General features: G+C 45.6%; 1 protein-coding gene across 13 annotated transcripts in view; it reads right to left on the bottom strand.

Annotated features, from left to right (window-relative positions):
- Positions 1-21,182, bottom strand: part of Prune2 (prune homolog 2 with BCH domain) — a 262,886-nt gene extending 241,704 nt beyond the window's left edge. For all 13 annotated transcript variants that reach the window (XM_042261488.2, XM_076560838.1, XM_076560832.1 and 10 more), the window contains exon 1: positions 20,580-21,182. In XM_042261488.2, the coding sequence (XP_042117422.1) occupies positions 20,580-20,615 (36 nt within the window). In that variant the 5' untranslated portion in view covers positions 20,616-21,182. The remainder of the gene's footprint in view (positions 1-20,579) is intronic.
- Between the last annotated feature and the right edge of the window lie 983 nt (positions 21,183-22,165).

Raw genomic sequence — 22,165 nt, 5'->3', positions numbered from 1 at the left:
AATTAATTTTGCTGGAAGGAACACTAAGCTATGTCAGGATTATTTTTTAACTTCTGATTTGCTTCCCAGGATGAAATAGTACCTTCCAGGTGGGTGCCATCTAAGCTGGGAAAGTGAGAAACTTCTCACAGTAAAGGTCATTAGGTGAGCTCGTGAGTCAGGTAAGATCTTTCTTGGGGGAAAAAATATGACTGACAGCTCTCATTCCTTCCCTAAACATGCTCTGGTTCTGACAGGATAGAAGACAGGGGTTAAGAGAAGGGAAAGGAAATGTCATTATTGTGACTGGAGGTCTGAGAGACGGATCAGTGGGTAAAAGCGTTTGCCATGTAAGCCTTGTGTTCAAGTTCAATCATAGGAACTATTGTGAAAAAGCTGGATGCAGTGGTGCTCATCTGTAGTCCTAGCATCCTCCAGGAGCAGAAGTTCCCTGGGCAACCAGCCCGGAGGACACAGTGCAGCAGAAATGAGAGGACCTCCTCAACGAGGTGGAAGGAAGAACTGGCTTTCAAAAGTTGTCCTCTGATGCCCACACAACGCTGTGGCACATGCCTGCTTCGCCCACACGATAATGCACACACTCGTATACACACAGCAGCAAATAAATGACATTCCAATTGGTGTCCTAGGAGTTGGAAGAGGTCAACATCTGCTAAAGAGCTGACAACAACGAGGCAGCAAAGCATGATGGGTATGAATATGGACTGTGGGACTGAACTGTACTCTTCTGCCCATGAGAGTAAAACCCACCTTCCTCCCTCAGTTTCCCCATTATTATAAAACAGGGACCACTAAGGGGTGTTCCTGTGAAAACAAAATTATTTAGTAAATATTAAAATAATTGATATGATGTTCTTCAATGTGTCGGGATGGATAAATGTTAGATAGCATTCCATTTTAGAAACTGACCTTGTCCCACAAAGGCTTGGAAATGTGTCCAAGTTCCCACACCAAGTGGTTGAACTTGACCTTTTTGTCCCTCCACCCTGGCTTGGTTTCTTTCCCCTTCAGCCTTGCCAGTTGAGGTGACAGATAGGAGACACAACAACCCTGCAGGCCAGAAGCTTCGGGATGCGTCAGTAAAATCCTTCTCAGCACCTACCAGTACTTCTCAACTCTCCTCGACTGAGACCTGCCCCCAAGGGCTGGACTACTGGCTTCCAGACAGAAGCCACACCCTGGTTTGGAATTTCCCAGCAACATGCCACTATCCTTAGAAATGTCCCTGCTCATGTAGCCCATAGGTACTATAATCAGCTAATAAGCCAGGGTATTGTGTGCAAAAATGTTTAAAGGACTTTCCATACAGTAACTGGAAGTGGGCAAACACAGCCTGGAGAGCTCCATGTCTGTGAGAGAAATCGTGACTGATTTCGTCAAGAGGCCAATAATTCACATCTCTGCTCTATGTTAATTTTATTTTACTAATAAACATTGAACTCAGGAGTATAAGCCTGATTATCTATTGACTCTAAACTTGGTGACTTGGAAGTCTTCAATATGTTTTTCAAAAGTTCAGATACAATAGTAGCAGAAGTCACTATGAACATCAAAGCACACACCCATGTATTTTTGTTATGTATCAAGCACATATCTGACAATTTTACATATACAAAGTTAATCTTAAAAGCCCTACAAAGAGCACTCTATTGTAAGTACCATCTCACATAGGAAGCAGCTAAGACACCGAGAATCTGGAGGGTTTCCCTAGGAGTTCTTGTTTCATAAATGCTTCCCTGATGATCTAAAGGAAGCCTCTTTAAACCTCTAACTTGGTGCGCAGACTCAGCCTGAAGTCATCCTTAAGGTGGCTGTGAAAATGACCTCTTCCCAGCCATTAACCGGAGAGAGGTGATTCATAGCACAGACAATGGCCCAACAAGCTCATGGTTTTGTTGGTTGGTTGGTTGGGTTTTGTTTTGTTGGTTTTTCAAGACTGGGTTTCTCTGTGTAGCCTTGGCTGTCCTTGAACTCACCTTGTAGACCAGGCTGGCCTCAAACTCAGAGATCTGTCTGCCTCTGCCTCCTGAGGGCTGGGATTAAAGATGTGTGCCAGCACCACCTGGGCAAGCTCATGTTTTTTAAACAGTGTTTTTATTTTGTGACAAGCTACCCACTGAAATGACCATTAATGCAATCTAAGGTGGTTCTCTCCAGTGCCTCCCACCCCCACCCCACCCAGGACAAGATGCCTTCTAGCTGTGAAAAATGTAGCAGACAGCAAAATCATCCCTACTTACTAACTTTCCTTGCTGCAATGTAGCTGGAGAGTTTCTCTCCGGGTCCCACAAAGCCCCCACAGTCCCGCAGCCCACTTATAAAGTAATCACTCAGAAGCTTATATTACTTATAAACTGTATGGCCGCTGCAGGCTTCTTGCTATCTAGTTCTTATATCTTAAATTAACCCATTTCTATTAACCTATACCTTGCCACGTGGCTCGTGGCTTACCACTATCTTTACATGTTACTTGTCGTGGTGGTGGTGGTGGCGGCGGCGGCGGCGGCTGGCAGCGTCTCCTGACTCAGCCTTCTTGTTCCCAGAATTCTCCTCTCTCTTTGTCCCGCCTATACTTCCTGCCTGGCTACTGCCCAATCAGCACTTTATTTATTAACAAATCAGAGCAATACATTCACAGCACAGAGAACATCCCACAGCACTGCAAAGGTGAAGTAATGTATCCTTGTTCCATGCATACACCTTGCAGTACTCACTCTCTTTAGGAGTAGAGTGTAAATCTCACCCCAGTGCTTTTCAGCATGGCCACGGGGTTTGCTTTGGCTAATGAAGTTCAAGTGCAGTAGCAGTGGCAATGGCAGTGGGGTGTAGTTCTGAGACACAGCTTCACATTGCCACTTGTAGAAGCCTGAATTCTTTTCAAAGACCACCCCCCACCCAACTCGGCTGAAGCCAGGATTCTTGCCATCACCACAGGAAAGAAAAAAATGCAGGACAAGTCAATATGAAGCAGAATAGGAACTAGTAGGGAGAGAGTGAGAGATGTAAGCACAGGCATTAGAGAGAGGGAGCACTTAAGTAAAGGATAGCATGCATGCAGGTATGATTGTGACTTCTCAGGAGAACTGTGCTGAAGTGTTTTTGCAATCTCTCTATGTGTGGTTTGCGTGGCTGGAGTTACATCTCAAAGCATTGCTGAAGAAATTTATTTCTCCTTCTTTCCAGCAAATGAGGTCAAAGAATGGGTCTTGGGTTGCACTGTATATGATTTTAGCTGGTAAGGTAAATCCATGGGTCCCAAGGGTCACACTGCTGTTGGTTGTTTTTACTCTTTTGGGGAGCCCACCACTCAGCTCCCAAATAAATCACACACGGTGGTTTATTCTTAACTGTAAATGCCCAGCCTTAGCTTTGCTTGTTTCCTGCCAGCTTTCCTTAACTTAAATTATCCCATCTACCTCTGGGATTTTTCCTTTTCTTACTTCTGTAATCTCACTTTGACTCTTACTCCATGGCTGGCTGGGTGGCTGGGTGACTAGGTGGCCGGCTTCTAGCATTCTCCTCTCCTTGTTCTCCTGTTTTCTTCTTTTTCTCCCAGATTCCTCCTTCTGTTTATTCTCTCTACCTGCCAGCCCCACCTATTCTTTCTCTTGCCTCTCTATTGGCTGTTCTGCTCTTTATTAGACCATCAGGTGTTTTAGACAGGCAAAGTAACACAGCTTCACAGAGTTAAACAAATGCAACATAAAAGAATGCGACACATCTTTGCATCATTAAGCAAATGTTCCACAGCATAAACAAATGTAACACATCTTAAAATAATATTCTACAACATTGCACAAATCATTAAGACACATTTGTACTGTAAATGAAAGTTATGGTCTTGTTTGTGAAGCCGTCCAAAAAAATTACAGGTTTCCATCTGGAAACAGAAAAAGGCCATTCTCAGAGGCAGTCACTTGGGCCCTAAGTATAGTTCATTGCTATTTTAACGTTCTTATTTGAAATATTCTAAAAAAAAAATAGCACCAGAAAGGTAGTCATGCAAATTATGTTAGTATTTTAAAATTATTGACTCTCAGCTGGCCAGAGACTTCAACCAGACTCCAGGACAAAAATTCCTTTCCGTTTCCATGTCCTCTAACTTTTCCCCGATATTCTCACCTCCTTCAGAAGTGACTGGTTCTGATTCTGAGCAGAAGCCTTCAGAATCATTCACTGTGCTGGGGACATACTCCAGTGGTTGAATGCTTGCTGGCATCTAGCACGTACAAAGCCCTGGGTTTGATCCCAGGTGGCTGTTCCTCCTTTAGCCTGTACCCAGGACACAGAAGGAAGGCGCTTGCCACTCTCCTGAGAGGATCTTGAGTAAGGAATGGCCAGAAGAGAGCACTCATCTTTGTGCTGAAAACCACCAGACACCCGGGTTCTGTTGCCACAACACAATCCCGTACAACAAATGTGGAACAGTACTTAAGTGATACTGGAAAAGTCCAAAATGTCTGCTGATCATGTTCCAACTAAAGGAGACACAAGCCACTCTGGGCCCTCACCGTCTGGGGAAACAGATTTCTGTGTTAAGGGAAAAGGAAGAGAAAGGCTCCAAGGGCCTGTAGGGAATGTAGTAAAAGCCATCCACAAAGAAGGAAGGGCATGAATTATAAAGGAACCCCTTAAGTAACAGCAGGACCTAAGGGAACCTGCACCCCCGAGAGAAGGGCGGGTGGGACAGGGAAACCGAGCGCAAACAGCCGTGCAGAGAAGCATAGTAGAGAGCAAATCAGGTAGAGAGCAAATGGTAGGGAGAGAGACAGTCAACAGTTTTAAGAACTAACACAGTTTCACTAAGACACCACCAAAAGCAAGAGCTCGAGAGCAGCCGGACTGCACTGCGCTCCTGAAATAGCTAAGAATCCAGCCAAGGGACTTGCATTTCTAAGGAGGCTGCCAGGCCCTTCCACCCTCTCTCCTCTCTCCAGAAAGCCCCCTGGTAGATTTATGGTCCTTTCCTGCAGCCAGGCCCTGTGAAGCCTCAAATCCTTGTGTTTTGTGTCAGCAAAAATAAGGGACATGAACGAAGTTTAACTCATATAAGAACACAAATTAGTGCAGGGCTTACCTTGTTGGTAAATAGAACCGATGGCTGAGTGGTTATCCTCCCAGACCATTTATGCTCTTACCGGAACTGGGGTAGCTGCAGATTAGCCCTTTGGCTTCCTTTCCCATTCTGGTAGCTCCGGAGAGCCTCGGGCTTCTCAGAGGCAGTGTGCCTGCAGCAAGACCTCACCTTCCAGCCACTGCTCTGTTTCCCCTTGGCTGCTGCCTCCTGGCTGTGCAGACTTCCAGCTCTAATTAGCCTTTAAAGGGGATGTGAGTGGTGGCTCCTGCTTCCTGGCCAGTCTATGATCCGGAACTCCTCTACTCACATGGTAACCTGGGGCTGGAGAGCATTAGTGTCTCCTGAGACCATGTTAGAAGCATGGGAGCCCAGGCCCGCAATCTATTCACTCCAGTCACTGTGTCCTCCAAGATCCAGGAGGCTCCTACACATAAAGGCATTTCAATGGTGTTGCCAGCACACCTCTCTTCCCAGAAGAAGAGTATGGTATCCCTGTGTTGTGATGAACGGAAATACAAGCTAAGAGTCTTGGCATAGTGTTCTAAAAGTTAACAGCGTTTGCTAGTCCTGTGCAGAGAGTATGCTACACTCACATCTCTCAGCCTCAGTTTTCCCCTCTCTAGAGTAGGACTAATAATGCCTGTTCTAGAATTGTGGTCACAATCAAGTGCTCACCAGAGTGGAGGAATGGCAGGCCTGGGAGAAGGACATTTCGGAGCACTCTGGCAAGATTCTGGGCAGGCAAGACATGAATTTAATTTGATTGATCCTGTCTGGCCCTCAATGATTTATGCTTTGTGTTTAAAAAAAGCCAAAATGTATTTAGAAAAGAGTTGGATAGCTAGGAGTTTTGACATACAGCACACACTAATTTACTTCCATAACCATCTGCCCCATAGCATGCCAATATTTATGTGCATGATTCAGCACCTACACAACACAGTCTCTCAGAGTCTGGTTTCTCCTCCCAGCCAACACTGGGAGAAAGAAGTTGGAAGAAAGTATCATGTCAAGTAAGTTGCCTTGGAATACACGAAACCATCTCAACATGGCATCTGGAGTTACAGTCTATGTACAAACCATCTTAGTAGACAATAGAATCTCCAGGAGAAAAGCCAGGATTTAGGGGGTTGAAAGACAACAATAAGCCTAAAATTTTCACCCATACAAAACATGAAGCCCAGAGTAATCCTGAACCCGACTTCCCTGAAGTTTCTTTCAGTTACAGCTCATGCTTCCTGTCTTCCACCAGAGTGGATTGATCAAGTCTTAAGAAAGATGGGATGAGAGGATGTGTTTGACATGTCTAAGGCCCCGAGCTAAAGCCTCTGGTGTCTGGGAGTATGGGAAGAAAGTGGGGACACAGAGAGATGCAGAAACAGAGAGACCGACAGAGAGGCAACCCAAGCACTCTATGCATGGGCCTGGATGCCTAATGCATCGTCTTGTGTGCACACCTTGAACTTGCCCTGTGACCTTCCTCTGGCGTACTGTAACTGTGCGCTAGTTAACTTTCTATTGCAAAAGCAACTTGTGGAAGGAGTTTGTTTGCCTCACACATCCTGACCACATTCCTTCACTGAGGCAGGGACTCAACGCAGGAACCTAGAGACAGGGACTGAGCAAAGACTATGGAGAAAAGCTGCAGTCACTGGCTTGCTCCCCAGGCTCACGTTCAGTTTACCTTTCTTATACCTCCCAGGACCACCCGTCCAGGGGTGGCACTGTCCACTGTGGCCTGGTCCCCCTCACATCAATCATTAATCAAGAAAATGACCCCACAGACTTGCCTACAGGCCAGTTTGATGAGGGCATTTTCTCACTTGAGGCTCCTTATTTCCAGATGACCCTAATCTTGTGTCAAACAGAAAAACAAACAAACAAAAGAAAAAAAAAAACACTAACCAACACAAGCTGTAACAAATGATGTGTTTGTTTGTTTGTTTGTTTTTGTTTTTGTTTCCCAGGGTTTCTCTGTGTAGCCCTGGTTGTCCCGGAACTCACTTTGCAGACCAGGTTGGCCTCGAACTCAGAGATTTACCTGCCTCTGCCTCCTGAGTGCTGGGATCATAGGCGAGCACCATACCACTGCCCAGCACAATTGTATTTCTTAGAACAAATTCTGAAAGATAAACTAAAATGACATTAAACTAAAACTATTCCCTATTTTATTAATAAAGGAATTATTGGGAAGAAGAGTTAGAACAGAAAAAAAAAGAGAGTTAGAGAGAGAAAGGAAGGGGAAATCTGACAAGATCACACCTTCTCTGCAGCAGGGAAAGAGCTTGGATTATCGGCAATTAAACTTCCCCACGTAGAACTCTCAGTTGAATCAACGGAACTGACACCCAGGTTGCCCCATGACAGGTGCATCAGATGATCCCACAAGTTCTCCAGAGACCCTGTCTCTCAGGCATCCCTTCCCATTCCAGGTGACATTTGGTCTCCAGAGCCCGTGGTGCTCAGCATGTTTCTACCGACGACACATTCATTAATCTTACACTTTGCACATCAGGGTCCATCACACAAAGCTCCAGAGTTCACTGAGCTTGTTCCTACGTGAGGACTTCCCTGTCACCTGGCCTCCTCCTGGAAAAGTACCCTGTCTTTTCACTCCATCATTCTTCCAAAAAAGGCATTTTAGATTTGTTTATTTTATGTTATATGTCTAAACGTTTTGCCTGCATGTATGTATGTGAACCATGTGCATACCTGGTACCTGCGGAGGTCAGAAGAGGGCACCGGATCCCCTGGCACTGGACTTACGTTTGGTTGTAAACCACCAGGTAGATACTAGAAACTGAACCCAGTCCTCTGCAAGAGCAGTAAGTGCTCTTAACCATGGAGCCATCTCTCCAGTCTCCTGCCCAATCATTCTCTTTTATGCAGAAGAATCCAAACTACCTTCAAACCATCTTTTGAAAGAATGAACCAACTTTCTGGACCCACAGATGCTGGGAAATCAGAAAAGACAGCCCTCACCCAGCTCTCTCACTAAATTAACTGGTCATGTGCCCTTGACCAAGGCTGTACTTCGTCTCTCTGATCTCATTCTCATACATGATACAAATATTAATGGCAATTATGAAGTGCAATACTATGTTCTGAATTACTAACAACAGCTATCCTTCAAGGTTTTAAGGGTATTGATTTCAGAACCCTGAGGCTCCCAAATGCCATAGATGCTCATGTCCCCTATATAAGGAGGGAAGAACTCCTAAGGCCCTATCCCTCTTAAGGGACCTTAGACATTTAAGAGTGACTAGGGAAAGGGATGTCACTTTCTTCAGTGGTATAACCAATGAAAATTTGTCCCAGTAAATAATGTCCCACCCATGCAGCCTTATTTAAATTCAGTGGTCAAATACACACACACACACACACACACACACACACACACACACACACACACACACACACACCAGACATGGAAGCAGGAGTAGACCTGTTGGGAAGGAGGAACAGAAAATAAATACATAAAAAGCATCTCTTGGGCCGGGCGGTGGTGGCGCACGCCTTTAATCCCAGCACTGGGGAGGCAGAGGCAGGCGGATCTCTGTGAGTTCAAGGCCAGCCTGGGCTACAAAGCGAGTTCCAGGAAAGGCGCAAAGCTACACAGAGAAACCCTGTCTCGAAAAAAAAAAAAAAAAAAAGCATCTCAATTTTAGAGCTATTGAAATGTAGAAAGATATGTATCTCCAAATTAATTGTATATAGGTTAAAAAATAAAGAGCTTCCGCAGTGGAAAAACAGTGGAATCCATCCATTAAAAGTGTCAGTTAAGTGTTGGAGAGAAAGGTTCTCAGAAGTGAATGGGGTAAGACGTTGCAAGGAGCCAAGAGCAGCGAGGGAGTGCCGTTCACGAGCTGGCCGAGGCCTGCGAGGCATTTCTATTCATTCTGTAAGGTGTTCACAAGAAAAGCACGTATCAAAAGCTATCTCTGTGGTTTCCCTCCTCAGAAGAAGATATTGGTTCTGAATACTGTGTGATAATACGGGAAAATACTTAGTAAATAATGTTGTTAAAATAATAAAAGTCAAGGTGCCAACATGTGGGAACATTTTATTTTGTCTTGAGCACAGAAAACCAGCAAATCCACTTCTCAAAACATTACCCATTATCAGCTCAATGAACAGGCTAAGTTTTTACTTTTAGCTCTTAATTTTTCTACATGTATTTAAAAAAACAAGAGTTTTATATTTCCTCTTTTCCAGATTTGCTTCATGGTTATTATTTTACTAAGAGATAAGAGTGCAATATAATCCAAGAATGTTTCTACAGATGCTAAAGCTGTGACCATTGTAAACATCAAGTCTGTGACTCCAGAGCTGTTAACAGTTCTGTAGCACAAATCACAAACACAAGATCGACCAGTGGGATTCTCACAGCTGGGTCTACACCCCTCTGTCAAGTGGCCACCAGGCCAGGGCATAACCAGGGAATATCCATTCATCTGAGAGTGCAAATCCAATGAAGAGGAAAATGGGAACATATGGGTCAGTGTTTATGAGGCCCATCAAAATAATCTATATAAATGCCAGCATAGGAAGCCCTTCTTTATAGGAAGGGATAGGAATGTCGTGCTTTTTTAATGAGATAATTGAATGAAATGAGAGGCATGTTTTTTAATGAGATAATTCCATAAAAATAAGAGGTACACTTTCCCTCATCAGGCTTAAACAGACCTAATGGTTTGGAAGGATAATAAATCTTTCAAAATGTTTTAAAAGCCAGTGCTGGGATGATATTTTGATCTGCCTCTACCACAAGGAGTTTATGTTCTGGACTTTTCCAAGAGTAATGGCATTTCAGGCCACCATCCAGGGGTATCAACCAAGAGGCCAGCACAGTCAATTATAGAACCACAGCAATGTCTTTGCTTTATGCACCATCTTATTTATTTCTATATGAGAGAGAGAGGGAGGTGTATGCACCTGCATGTGTTCAGATATGCGTGTGCTGTACATGTGCAGAGGCCAGGGGAGGAGATCGGGTGCCCTGCTCTATCACTCTCCACCTTATTCCCTTGAAACAGGGTCTCTCCACCAAACTGCAGCTAGGTTGGCAGCCAGCAGTCCCCAGAGATCCTCCTGTCTCCACCCCCGACAGTACTGGGTTACTGTCAGGCATGTGACTACACCTGGTGTTTTATGTGGGTGCTGGTATTCACTGAGTAACTTGTCCCTTTGCCCCTGAAGAGAGGAGCCCAGGCCAGCTGCCTTCCTGGGAGCAGCCAGACATGTGTTTTGTCCTCTTGGACACACCCATGGGCTACAAGCAGCTGAGCTGAACTGACCATCTGCCGATTTTGTGTTCTGAGAGCCAGGTGCTGGTCTGGCCAGATGACCGGTTCTGTGAAAATATGCCTGAAGAAGGTGTAGGGTGTGCAGTTTGGAAGAGCTTCTGTCTCTTTTCCCTTCATGGAGAAGAGGCAGGAAGCCCAACAGGAACATTTCTCTATGTGGAAAGTCATTCATTGATTTATGAGATCATCTTTTTTTATGAAAAAAAAGTCTGGGCCTTCTGAAATGAATGGGCTTCCTTTAAAGGAGGAAAGTGGGTCCTGATTTTACAACTATGGGGGAAAAAAAGGATTCCTAAACAGGGCTTCTTCATAAAACCCTTTCAGATACTTGACAGCCTGCATGGGTCTGCCAAACATTCTTTGCATGGAGGCCTTTTCATACCCATGGACTCTGCTATATTCTCCTGGATTCCAACACTAAATGAATTACTGGTTCAGGGTGGGAGTTGGGGTGAGTACTCACTTCTCAGACATGCCAAGGATTCATACCTCCCCACAGCTCATATTTCCAGCTTCATCATCCTCTGTGCTGACTCATGATCACTTGTGATAAACATATTTCACACCCCTGTTTGACCGAAGGGCATGGGCTCCTTTTCCAGAGGCCTCACCAGACAATAGACATTCACCCTCTATGCAACCGTTTCTACTTTTTTCTAATTTAGTCCTCTTAATGAGCTGTTGTTTTTTCTTTAACTGAAATTGCTTGCTTCTTGTACACCACATCTTTCCTTTTAAGTATGACACTAAGTTTATAGATCTTTCCCCTTGGTTATTCAGGGTCGTTACTATAATACTGTACGTATGTAGTTGACATCAATGATGACTTGTCTTCCACAAGCTGGGCCCATCTTCAGCACTATCTACCTCACACCAAATGCAACAGCACACACTGGAGGCCCCGGCCTGCTTCTTTAAGGTCCTGTTTGACTTGCTTTTGTTTGTGCTGTTCCTCCATCAGCGACTTCTATCACCTACTCTTGGGAAAAGCAAATACATGAGTATTGTGCAAAGTGCTTACTAAAGTGTTAGTGCAAGGCATGGTAGCTGACTCTTGTTTGCCTTCACTAAAGCCTGGTATTGCCCTGAGCAATCTTGAGGTGTCATCTCGCAAATAGAGAATAGAACTTTCGGGATTCTCCTGTGAAAAATTTAATAGTGGGTGTGATGGTTAGTTTGAGTTTTCAACTTGACAGAATGTAGAATTACCGAAGAAAAGAGCCTCGATGGGGAATTGTCTAGGTCAGGTTGGCTTGTGTGCAAGTATATGTGTGATTATCTTGATGATATTAATTGGAGTGGAAAGACCCACCCACCGTGGGGGTGCCATTTCCTGGGCAAGGGAACCTGAACTTTCTAAGAGAGGGGAACTGGAGCTGAGCACTGGAATGCATGAACTCATCGCTCTCTGCCCCTGACTGTGAATGTCACGTGACTGACTGCAGCAAGTCCCGGTCACCTTGACTTCCACACAGTGATGGACTGTAACCTGGAATTGCAAGCCAAAAAAAAACCCTTTCTCTCTTAAGTTGCTTTTGTCTCCGTGTACTTTATCACAGCAACAGGAAATTAAACGGAGACAGTGCCGGTGCATTTTCAATAATCAATTTCAGCTGCCTGGAGGAAGCTGCCTAGGCTGGTTTTGGGCTGGCAAAGGCTGCCGGGAAAATGAGCTTAGAGAGAGGAAATGTTGCCCTTGAGTCATGCCGAGCTGAGTTTCGGGTTTCCTTCTGAGCTGCACCACTGTGCAGACGTCCCCACACCCCACCCCAGATCTCTCTGTCCCTCTCTTTGCTCTTACTTTCCTTCCGATTCCCTCTTTGGTTTTCTCCCACCTCTGCTTCACTGGACGTGCTGAGCATGCCATCAGTCCGCTGGGGTGCTGCCTCACTAGCCTGCTAGACAGTGATGGCAGGATGGGTACAGGACAGCAGCGGCAACAGCACCCCAGGTCTCCTTCACAGCTGTGTCCACTGAAGTTCACACCACCTTACAATGGGTCAAAGTAACCCCAAAGTAACCCCAGCCACCAGCTCCACCAGGACAGCCCTATCCATGAGGGAATCTGCCTAACCAAACAATGTGCTCATGACTGTGGCACCTAAGTATTGTTTTCCATTTAAACCTCTCACAATATATTTTTGTCATTAAAACTTCACCAAATACCTACAAGCTGTGGAATAATCCTTCTGTGCACTGTGTAAATTATGCTGTGATTGGTTTAATAAAGAAGCTGACTGGACAATAGCTGGACAGGATAAGGTTAGGTGGGAAAACCAGACTAAGGGTACTGGGAAGAAGGGCAGAGTCAGAAGAGTTATCAGTGAGACACAAAGAGGAAATAGGAGGTACAAGATGAATGTAGATTAATATAAATTGGTTTATTTAAGTTGTAAGAGTCAGCTAGTAACAAGCCTGAGCTATCAGCTAATCATTTATAATTCATATTAAGTCTCCATGTTGATTATTTAAGAACTGGCGGGTGGGAAAGAAAAGTTTGTCTACACCTACACTATTTCTAGTTATACTGAAAACTAGTCACATACTCTATCCTCCAAATAGCCCACTGGTTACTTCTTTTCCTTTGGGCACACAGTGAAGATCAACAGCTTATTCAAAAGTCTGGTGCCATATTTTTCTCATAAAAAATTCTCAGTAGCATTGGTTGATTGATCAGTTGTCCAATGCTTTTAATGTAGTACAGACAGCACAGAGACATAAACTTCCCTGTCTAAAGGCCAATACAGGGTTAAACAAAACAGGTCTCTTAGAGGTAAGACAGATATTCAACAAACTCTGGTTGAAATAAAGAGAGCTAAGAATTGTTCCCAATTCTGTGACAGTGAACAGGGTTGCTTGGCTCTCTTGTCCACTAGTGGCCCTTGTCACCTTTCTAGTACCATGGATGGAGACCACAGTCTCATTTTGACATGTGCCCACCTGCTGCAGGTTTAGAAAGGGGATTTTCTTCTTGTTTTCACTTTCCAGACAGGATAACCAAGACTCAGGAAGGCAATGCACCCAAGATTGTGTGGCTACTAACTGGCAATGGCAGAGTCAGGATCTGCCATCAGGCATCTGGCTGCAGAACTCACATACAGCCACAAGGCTGCACTACATTTAGGGCCAAGAAATGAATGTGGAACAGAAGACTGTCTGAGGTTCTTCCGAACCCAGAACTCATGATCCAGGAAAATCTAAGTTCTTATTCAGAGCAAGTGGCTTCCTCCATGGCCGCCTCACACTTGCCAGTTCAAGGTCTCAGATGCACAAATTTGTGCCCATTGCTGCTCTTAAGGAGGTCAGCAGCCGCCAAGGATAAGAACACAAGCTTTGGAGTATGTCTACATCTACTTCAGCTACAGTTTGGAGGGTTCTGCAAGATATTCTCTCTTACTAAAAAATCTAGTTCTCAAAAGTGAACAAGTAAACCCTAGCTAGACATAAGTTGTTGCTAAAATACATCCAAGATTGGATACATTTTGGAAAGTATGTTTACATATTCTTGCCAAGAGTCAAAAGAAAAAACCAAATCATAATAAAGATACCTCTCATTCTAAAAAGAGTGACAAAAGAAAAACTAAGAAAGAAATTTTTACTTCTAAAATAGTAAGCCTAGGAAACTAAACGTCAATATGCCTCGCTTCGAAACATGAATTGTCAAAAACATAAAAATATTCAAACTTTGCACATGAATATAAAGATGTAGAGACTTTCATTATAAGGTCATCTGCGTAGCTGGGAAATTCAGGTCACACATCCTGAGAGTTACATGAAGTGGAGGACCAATGTTATGCCCTGCAACAGTCCCACTGGCTAAACAAGGCTTCTGGTTCAGAACTTTGCATGAGTTTGCTCAGTGTATGAGGTGTGCAGTGGTTAAGTCTGGACCCCCCACCCCTTAAAAAATCTGGTACCATTACTCTTATTCTGAGGGATGCTGAAAGTCTTCCCAGTCAGTTTCTTTCATGGTGTTAGTAATAGCACAGGTGCAGAGAACACGCTGGACCAGCTTGGTCCGGCCACTGGGATTGGGGCCATCCAACTTTTACTCTCCAAGTCACACTAAGGAAGTCAGGAAGTAACAACTCCTTTGTTCGTTCATCTACCAGGTGTGGTTGGACAGAGATTTGCTTTATTTTCCTGTCTGCCTTTCCGTCCCCACGCTTTGGTTCTGTCAACATTTACGTATCCCAAGCACCCAGGGATAGTGGCTAGCCTCCTGGCATTGTAAGGACATTTCGGATTACTGTGTGAAAAGCATTGTGGAGCACTCCTTGACCTTAAAGCCCCTCACCTTCTTGCCGATGAACTTGGCATTCTGCAGATTGTTCCCAGTTCTGCTCCAGATTTAGGCCTGCAAGGATGTAACTTTGACCATCCAGCTATTCATTTTTATTGGGCCACTACAATCTAACATGCCTTGACCAGGACTCTTGATTTGCGGCTTCATTCATTCTAAAATCATATAGAGCATCAAGCACCATGCCAGGTTCCAGAGATATAATGGTTAGTAAAAGCATATGGAGGTCCCACTGCCTATTCTTAGCACACTGGCATTAATCAAACTTGCCCAATATAGTGACAACTGAGATAAGAGACCTGAAAGCCTTTTTTTTTTTAATCTGGTTTATAGTCAAGGAGTGAGAGCAGTAGGCAAGGGGGATTTCCTTTCTTCACCTCATGTGAAGAAATGGCAGCTGCTATTTAAGCCAGAGGCAAAGGAGAAGAAGGCAGAAGAGGGTAACAGCAGTGGCGTGCTAAGAATGTCATCCATATTCCTAAGAGCCGTGGAAAGTAACCACAAGGTTTTAAGATGGAGAAACTGGTCCTGAGGCTAAAGCAATTCTCAGGGTTTTAGGGGGATGGTGGTGGAAGATGCTTTCAGCTTTGAGTGCCAGACACTTTCACGGCTCCTTTGCAGCAAGCTGCATGAGAGCAGTTTGTAGAACACCAGTGCGGTGGCCACCGCAGTCCAGGATGAAGGAGAGGATGTTTCCAGATGGATAAACTGGATGACTGACAACATCACTGGTTACCATAGTGTCTTACAGAAGAGGAGCAGCTTGGGAAGAGTGGAGAGAGGAGTCATTGCTTTGAGCTCTGTGCTGAGAGCCATGGTATCTCACTTTGATTTTACGACAAACACACAAAGTAAATACCATTATGTATCTCCAGTTTAGAAACTACCTAAGTTTTCCTAATTCAGTCTATATAGGCCTGATTTTTTCAGGGCAAAGTCATGAATGGGCTATTTGGGTAGCTATGATAGAGGAGAGCCACATCACAGTGCAGATTGTGTACTGCACAAACCCAGAGGTGCTATTCACGTCAAAGTCTGTGTGAGTGCCACCCCCTAGCCCCACACCAGCCTAGCCCCTTCCCACTTTTCTCCAAAAGACCACAAAGTCTATGAGTCTCCAGTAAGCCCAGGGGCCAAGAAGACTCAATGACCAAAGCCACACTACATTCTTTCCCAATCTGTTCTCTCCTCTTTTACAGCTTCCATCCGTCTCCACTATCCCATTCCCATTCTTTTCTGTTCAGATGGAACACTAGAGGTGGGGGGAGAAATGCCAAGAAAGCAAAAGCTTCCTTCACTAAGATACCATGGCTTGCAAGAGTGCTCCAGATTTATACACCAAAGTCAAAATAACCCCAATATCCACTCAGATAAACAGTGCTACACCAAACTTGTCAGCTTTTTATTTAGGTGACATAAACATCCCCCAAACCACAGACTGCAAAGCACCTTGCCCATTGATCACATGACCCCCAGGACCTGAGCTGCTGTGTGAATGACAATGGACACCTCTTTTCTTTAGACAGACCACTAGACTCTGACATCCGGTTACCTGGAAAAGCTCTGGGCGAGTTCTTTTCCAAAGGTCCTGAGGCTAAAGCAGTTCTCAGCTGCTAGTCTGGCGGATCCCACAGTGAGAAATCCAGCTGACTCTAGACCTAGCCAAGGGCTCATTTCTCATCAGCCCACAAGCAAGCAAATGACACTGTACTTACTCAGAGAAGTGCTTTGGAGGCCCGAGTTTCCTGTTTACAAATGCTCTGGGGAAAATGCACTGACTCAAGCCAGGCAAGGTAGAGCGTGACTGTAATCCCAGATATTGGAAAGCAGAGAATCAAAAGCTCAAGGTTAGCCTGAACTACAAGAGTCCCTGTCTCAAAAAATCAGAGCAGGGCAGCGACTCCAGAGTACCTGCCTGGCTTATAGTGCGGTGGGAGTCGATCCTGTGGCCCTGGATCCGAATCCAGTCAGCTCTGCAGCTTCTCCATCATTGCTGTTCCTTACCACTGCAGTCCTTCCCCAAGTGCTTTTAAAAATTCCTTTTCAAGGTTCTGAGAGATGACTCAACGGGTATAGGGTGACAAACCCAAGTTTGATCCCCGGGACCCACATAGTGAAAGGAGAAGACCAACTCTTGAAAACTGACCTTTGACCTACACACACACACACACACACACACACACACACACACACAAATGTAATAAAGAATTTAAATCCATTTTGTAAACATCATTTTCTTCCAGTGTAAGAAATGAGGATAACTATGTTGCTTCAATTTCCCACTGAAACGGTTACACCACAGAGCTTCTCTCCAATGCAGCTGTTCATGAAGAGTTTAGACTGAGAATTCTCATCCCGGAGTATACACTGACATTCAGTTCACCCTGCCTTTTTCTCCTATAGAAATCTGTGTATCGACAGAGTCAAACTTCAGACACACGTGCCTCGGCTGTCACTGCTGAGTGGCAGATGTGTTCCCTGGACTGCAGTCATGACTCTTCACTTTCTCTTTACAAACGGCATTCCTGGGACGTTGATGTGTCCCATTTTTCCAGCAGCAGCAGGTGACCCCTCCAAGGCTGACTCACGACCTACATGTCCCGGTGTGTGGGTGGCAGTGGTCCCCACTCATCAGCAGCTGCCTGACTTGCACCAGCTGGTGGTACATGGGGGTAAAAGGCTCAGCATCTAGCTTCCCGGGCATGGGGACCCTGGCTTCTTGCCGGCCACACTTCATGGCTTTCTGTCCACCCCTAGCTTATCCTTCAGTTATAATTTTCTCCAAAAGTTCATGGGAACTTGGAGCTTACTTCCATGAATTGATCCTTGACCTGAACACTTTTCCGAGGGACATTCTGTAAAGTTGGAGAACATTTCCCAAATCATAGGCAGGAAGCCTTCTTCCTTACCTTTCTTCTTCAGTCTCTCTTACAAAGGAATAGTGAGTGTATCTAAGAAAGGCCAAGCCACTGCCATACGAGTGGTTAACTGAACAGAGGCCTGGTCTGAATTGCAAGATTTTCAGGCTGCCTCCGCTTCAACTCTGAACTGGCAGGTGGAGGAAGAGCCTGGGGACACTGGCTGAGAGGAGGAAAATGTCTTCTCACTCCCATTTCATAACCAGCAGTGGGTTCCCAGGCCAGAGGCATTGCTGCATTTTCACGGAGGACTGGGAGGCACGTCCAGCGAAGGGCAGCACTCAGCACTCTCTGGCTGCTGATACCCCTGGCTTGTTTCCTGCTGTCGGTTATACTGTTGACTCGGTTCCTTTTAGTTTAATCCAGGGCCTAGCCTAGAAAGAAAATACTCTCCTCTCAACAATGGATGAAAAACAAGTATTCATCGTAGGGAAAAGCAGGCAAATCTCTCCAACACTATTTGCTTGTTTGCTCGTTTTATTTATTGGACGAGGAGGGAACCTAGGCCTCTCATGTGCTTTCTTTCTCTTTTGAGATCAGATCTAAGTTTTTCAGGCTGCCTTGGACTCATTCTGTAGGGATTCCTTGTACTTGTGATCCTCCTGGCTCAACCTTCCTAGTTTCTGGGATTATAGGCCTGACCAGGCTAAGAACTCCAAAGTTTTGGTTCTTGGTAAATATAACCATGGCTCACAGAAATTTCACTTTGGAGTCAAATCATTGTCTCCTGGATAGCCAGCCCATGTCCAGACCTTGGGAGGAACCTCAACTATTCTAAACCATTCAAAGTTATGCATCACACCTACAACACATCAAAATAAATAACAAAAACAAGAGGAAAATCTAGCAATCAGTCAGTTTTAAGTATCATGTAGATCAATTTATATTAACTTTGAACAGAAAACAGTTTATCCACAATTCTGTTCTAATTATGGTCCTAGCAAAAATTAAGCACAAAAATCAGAACAGTCTTTATTAAGACATTTACTTCCTTAATAAACTTCTCACATACAAATGGTATGATTACAGACATGATTTATCTTCCCAAGGAAAACACCAGCTAAAGTATTCTCTCTTCTTGCATATTATATAATAAGCATGAATTTTATTACTGAAAATATTTATTAGGAGAAATGTGTGATGACCAAAACTGACCAGACACATTGTGGTAGCTGAGAGAGAAAGATTAATTGTGATTTCTAGCCAGAAGCCTATTCTAAGAAAAGACTAATTTAGCTATAATTGTTCCTCTGGCTAATGCAGGAAACTGGTAACAACCAATTTCAAACAACCTCCTTTTTCCAGTCATTTTTTTTTAAATGATGGAGAACAATTGCTGGTCTGATGGAGGGACTCAGTAAATAAATTATACATCACTTTCAGCTGATGATTCTCAAAGAGGGAATTTCCATCCCAGCTTTGCTGCTCAGAAATGAGACGCCCAGCGGACCCCACAATCTGAGCATTACTGCTAGAAACTGAGAACATACATGTGATGGACCACAGCCGCAGTCCCGAACTCTGGGTTTATCCTTCATCATTATCCTCTTACACACACAGGCCCATACCACAAGCTGCCAAGATTAACTTTACATTTCCAGCACCCTTCTCCCATTCCTATGGGAAGAACAGCGGGTGCTTATTCCAGCAAAGATGCAAGGCAGTTATTTTGAGTTTCTGCAGTAAATTGATTCCCAACCCCACCCCACCCCACCCCACCCCCACACACTGTTTTTTTGTAAAACTTCTAAGGAGTCAACAACCACAGAAGTGATCAGAAACTTTCTCAGTTCTGAAACAAATTCTCCCAAACACTCAATGATAGATAGGCTGGGGGTGGGCAAGGGCTAAAGATAAAGAACAAAGTATCAGCATTCATCAACTTTAATGATCTCTTTTAAAAAAAGAAGGAGGAGGAGGAGGAAGAGGAGGAGGAGGAGGGAAAGAAAGAAAAGATATCTGCAGTTGATCCTGTCTGGCTTCACTTCCAGCTCTAACCCTGAGTGAAGGCCCTCCCTGCCCTTCGCTGGGTACGATAAATAGAGGACATGCTGCCTTGTGGTGGTGGCATCACCTCAAGAGACTTTAGGCCTGGCTTCTGTGAAGGTTTAAAGGTTATAGGCACCATAGACTATGCATTTTCTCTTATGCCAGACCCATAAAGGTACTTCAGGTCTTCATAAAAGACACAGCTTCTAAATGGGCCTGGCTCTTCTTTCTTAAGTGCCGAGACTGAAGCATTTCCATTACGATTATTATCGCCGTGCTAGAGAAAAGTGCCCCGACGTTCAGAATGGGTGGTAACTGCAGACACGCAGTGAAATCACAGTTTTACTGTTTACATTTTCAGACAGTAAAACATACCAGACCAGTGTGCGGAGCCCCATCAGCCTCAGAGGCTGGGGCTATCCCCTTCTGCCTCTGCTCCAGGGTGTGGAAGGGAGCAGAGAACAGAGTCAGGATCCCCTGGATGCCCCTAAGTCCTGCGCTGAGGCAGGCAGAGCCTTGGCCCTCACAAGGGTTTTACCACTCTCAGCCAAAGTACTGTTCCAGGGCTTTGCTTTTTTGTTTGTGTTTGGTTTTCTTTTTCACGCCTACAGGTCTTTTGCATCTATGGAAGGAAGGAAGGCTGGATTCTTTTTCTCTGGAGGAGGAGCACCCTCATTCACTCACTGTCCTTTGGGAGCAAACTCTCCGGAGTGAAGCCAGGCGGAAGGGAAGGGACTGTGTGGCGCATAAGTCACACCAGTTCAGACAGGCCTCAGCACTTCACCTCTGCACCTTGCCTGGCTGTGGGGAGAAGATCGCTGATACTAGAGAGTTGCAGAGATTCTTTGCTGGCACAGCCTGCACACACCGTCAACTAAGCTGCAAAGTTGTTTTCCTCCTCACCCTCCTCTGCACACCCTTTCCTCCCCACCTCCAGCAGCACACACCCACGCGCGGACACAGGCACCCCTGAAGCTTCAACTTACCAGTTTAGATTTGGCGCGTTGCAAAAATTCTTCCATGTCTCTGCTAGGGACTGGGACCAGTGGTCCGGATGGAAAGCTCCAAGAAAGATGAGAGCCGCAGGGAGGAGCAGAATCTCCAGAAAGTGGTCGCTCCTTGGGGCTCAGGGACCAGCCGCTCCCTCGGCGGGCTGGCGGGGACTGAGCCCTTCTGGCTTCTTCAGGACTGCTGGCCCAGCCCACGCCCCGCAGCGGCTCCAGCCCCGACTCTGTCCTAATAAGGAAAGTGGGTGTGCCGCCCGGGAGCCCAGGGACGCCACAGGCCTGCTGGCACGCGCCTGGGGGGCCTGACGCGGGGCTGGCGGTGGGGGTGGCGAGGGGCTCCTCGGCCAATCGCAGGGCCCCGCGGTGGCCTCCTGACGCGGTGCGCTGAAAGATGCGGCAACCATGGACAGCGCCCAGAAGTGCACGCCAAGTGCCAGGGGCTGCTGCAGAGTGACACTGCTGCAGGCCCCACCGCGGTCCGCGAGAAAAGGTGGGAAGAGGGACAGAGGCCCCAGGAGGGGCCTTGTCCTCGGCCAGCGCCTCTCTGGCTAGCTGGCACCGTACCGAGAGCCCAGTGGTCACTTAATGAGCTGGTCTGCTGGCCCGGCCCCGAGATGCACTCAGGGAGATAGGCGCTGGGAGGGAAGGGGGTGGGGAGGAATTGCTGAGCTAAAAGCCTTCCGACCTTGATGGCTAATAACCAGAAGAGCTGGCCGGGAGATTGTGTAGGCTGCAACTTTCCTCCCTACCCTACAAGCGTGCCCATCCAGCAACCGATATCCGCATCTCACTGAGTCCTGAGGCTAATGGACAGCTATATCCTTGTGCCGTCTCCATCTACTCTTGATATGCATGGTGGGGAAAGCTGGGTGATACAAGCCAGCAGTTTCACAGGGCAACAGCATCATCATCACTGAGCTTATTAGAAATGTACTCTCTGCCCCAACCCCCTAAATAAGTGTCAGTTTCTACACGATTCTCAGATATGTCTATGTATGCTCAAGTTTAAAGCACAGCAATAAACATTTACGTTTGCAGCTGTGAGCTTATTTTATACCATGGAGTTTTGTGTGCATTTATTAGTCTTAGGTCCTCGGGCTCCTATATGGGAGTGGGGGGGGGGGCTTTGTACAACTGCCTGTAAGACCCCAGGACCCTCTCATCAGCCCTTAGTGCCTAACTTGAGCTTCAAGCCTCAACAGAAAGTTGTTTCCAGCCTGCCTATAGTCACAGTATACTAACCATAGGCTTCAAACCCCTGTAGACCAGGGCCCTGTTCCAGTCCAACTAAAGCAGCATCATGTGGCATGAGGCCATAGCATCAGCCTGGTGTCGGTGTGCTGCCCATGAAATGTAGCCATGAGGCTCCCATTCTCAATGAACTCCAGCATATGTCTGAATCACTGACAAGAAAATAAAACAGGGGTTTCTGTGCCACATCCAGAATTTCAAGTCCGTCTACGTGTGCTTAAGACTTTATGTGTCTATTCGTCTCCCAAGGTTTGCACAGGCTTTGGATCCAGGTACCACACTTTGAGGATGAAGTTTGTTATCCAGAATGCCTT

The sequence above is a fragment of the Peromyscus maniculatus genome, chromosome 1 (genome assembly GCF_049852395.1).
Source record: "Peromyscus maniculatus bairdii isolate BWxNUB_F1_BW_parent chromosome 1, HU_Pman_BW_mat_3.1, whole genome shotgun sequence".
Taxonomy (NCBI): domain Eukaryota; kingdom Metazoa; phylum Chordata; class Mammalia; order Rodentia; family Cricetidae; genus Peromyscus; species Peromyscus maniculatus.
This window is presented reverse-complemented; position numbering and strand designations above follow the sequence as displayed.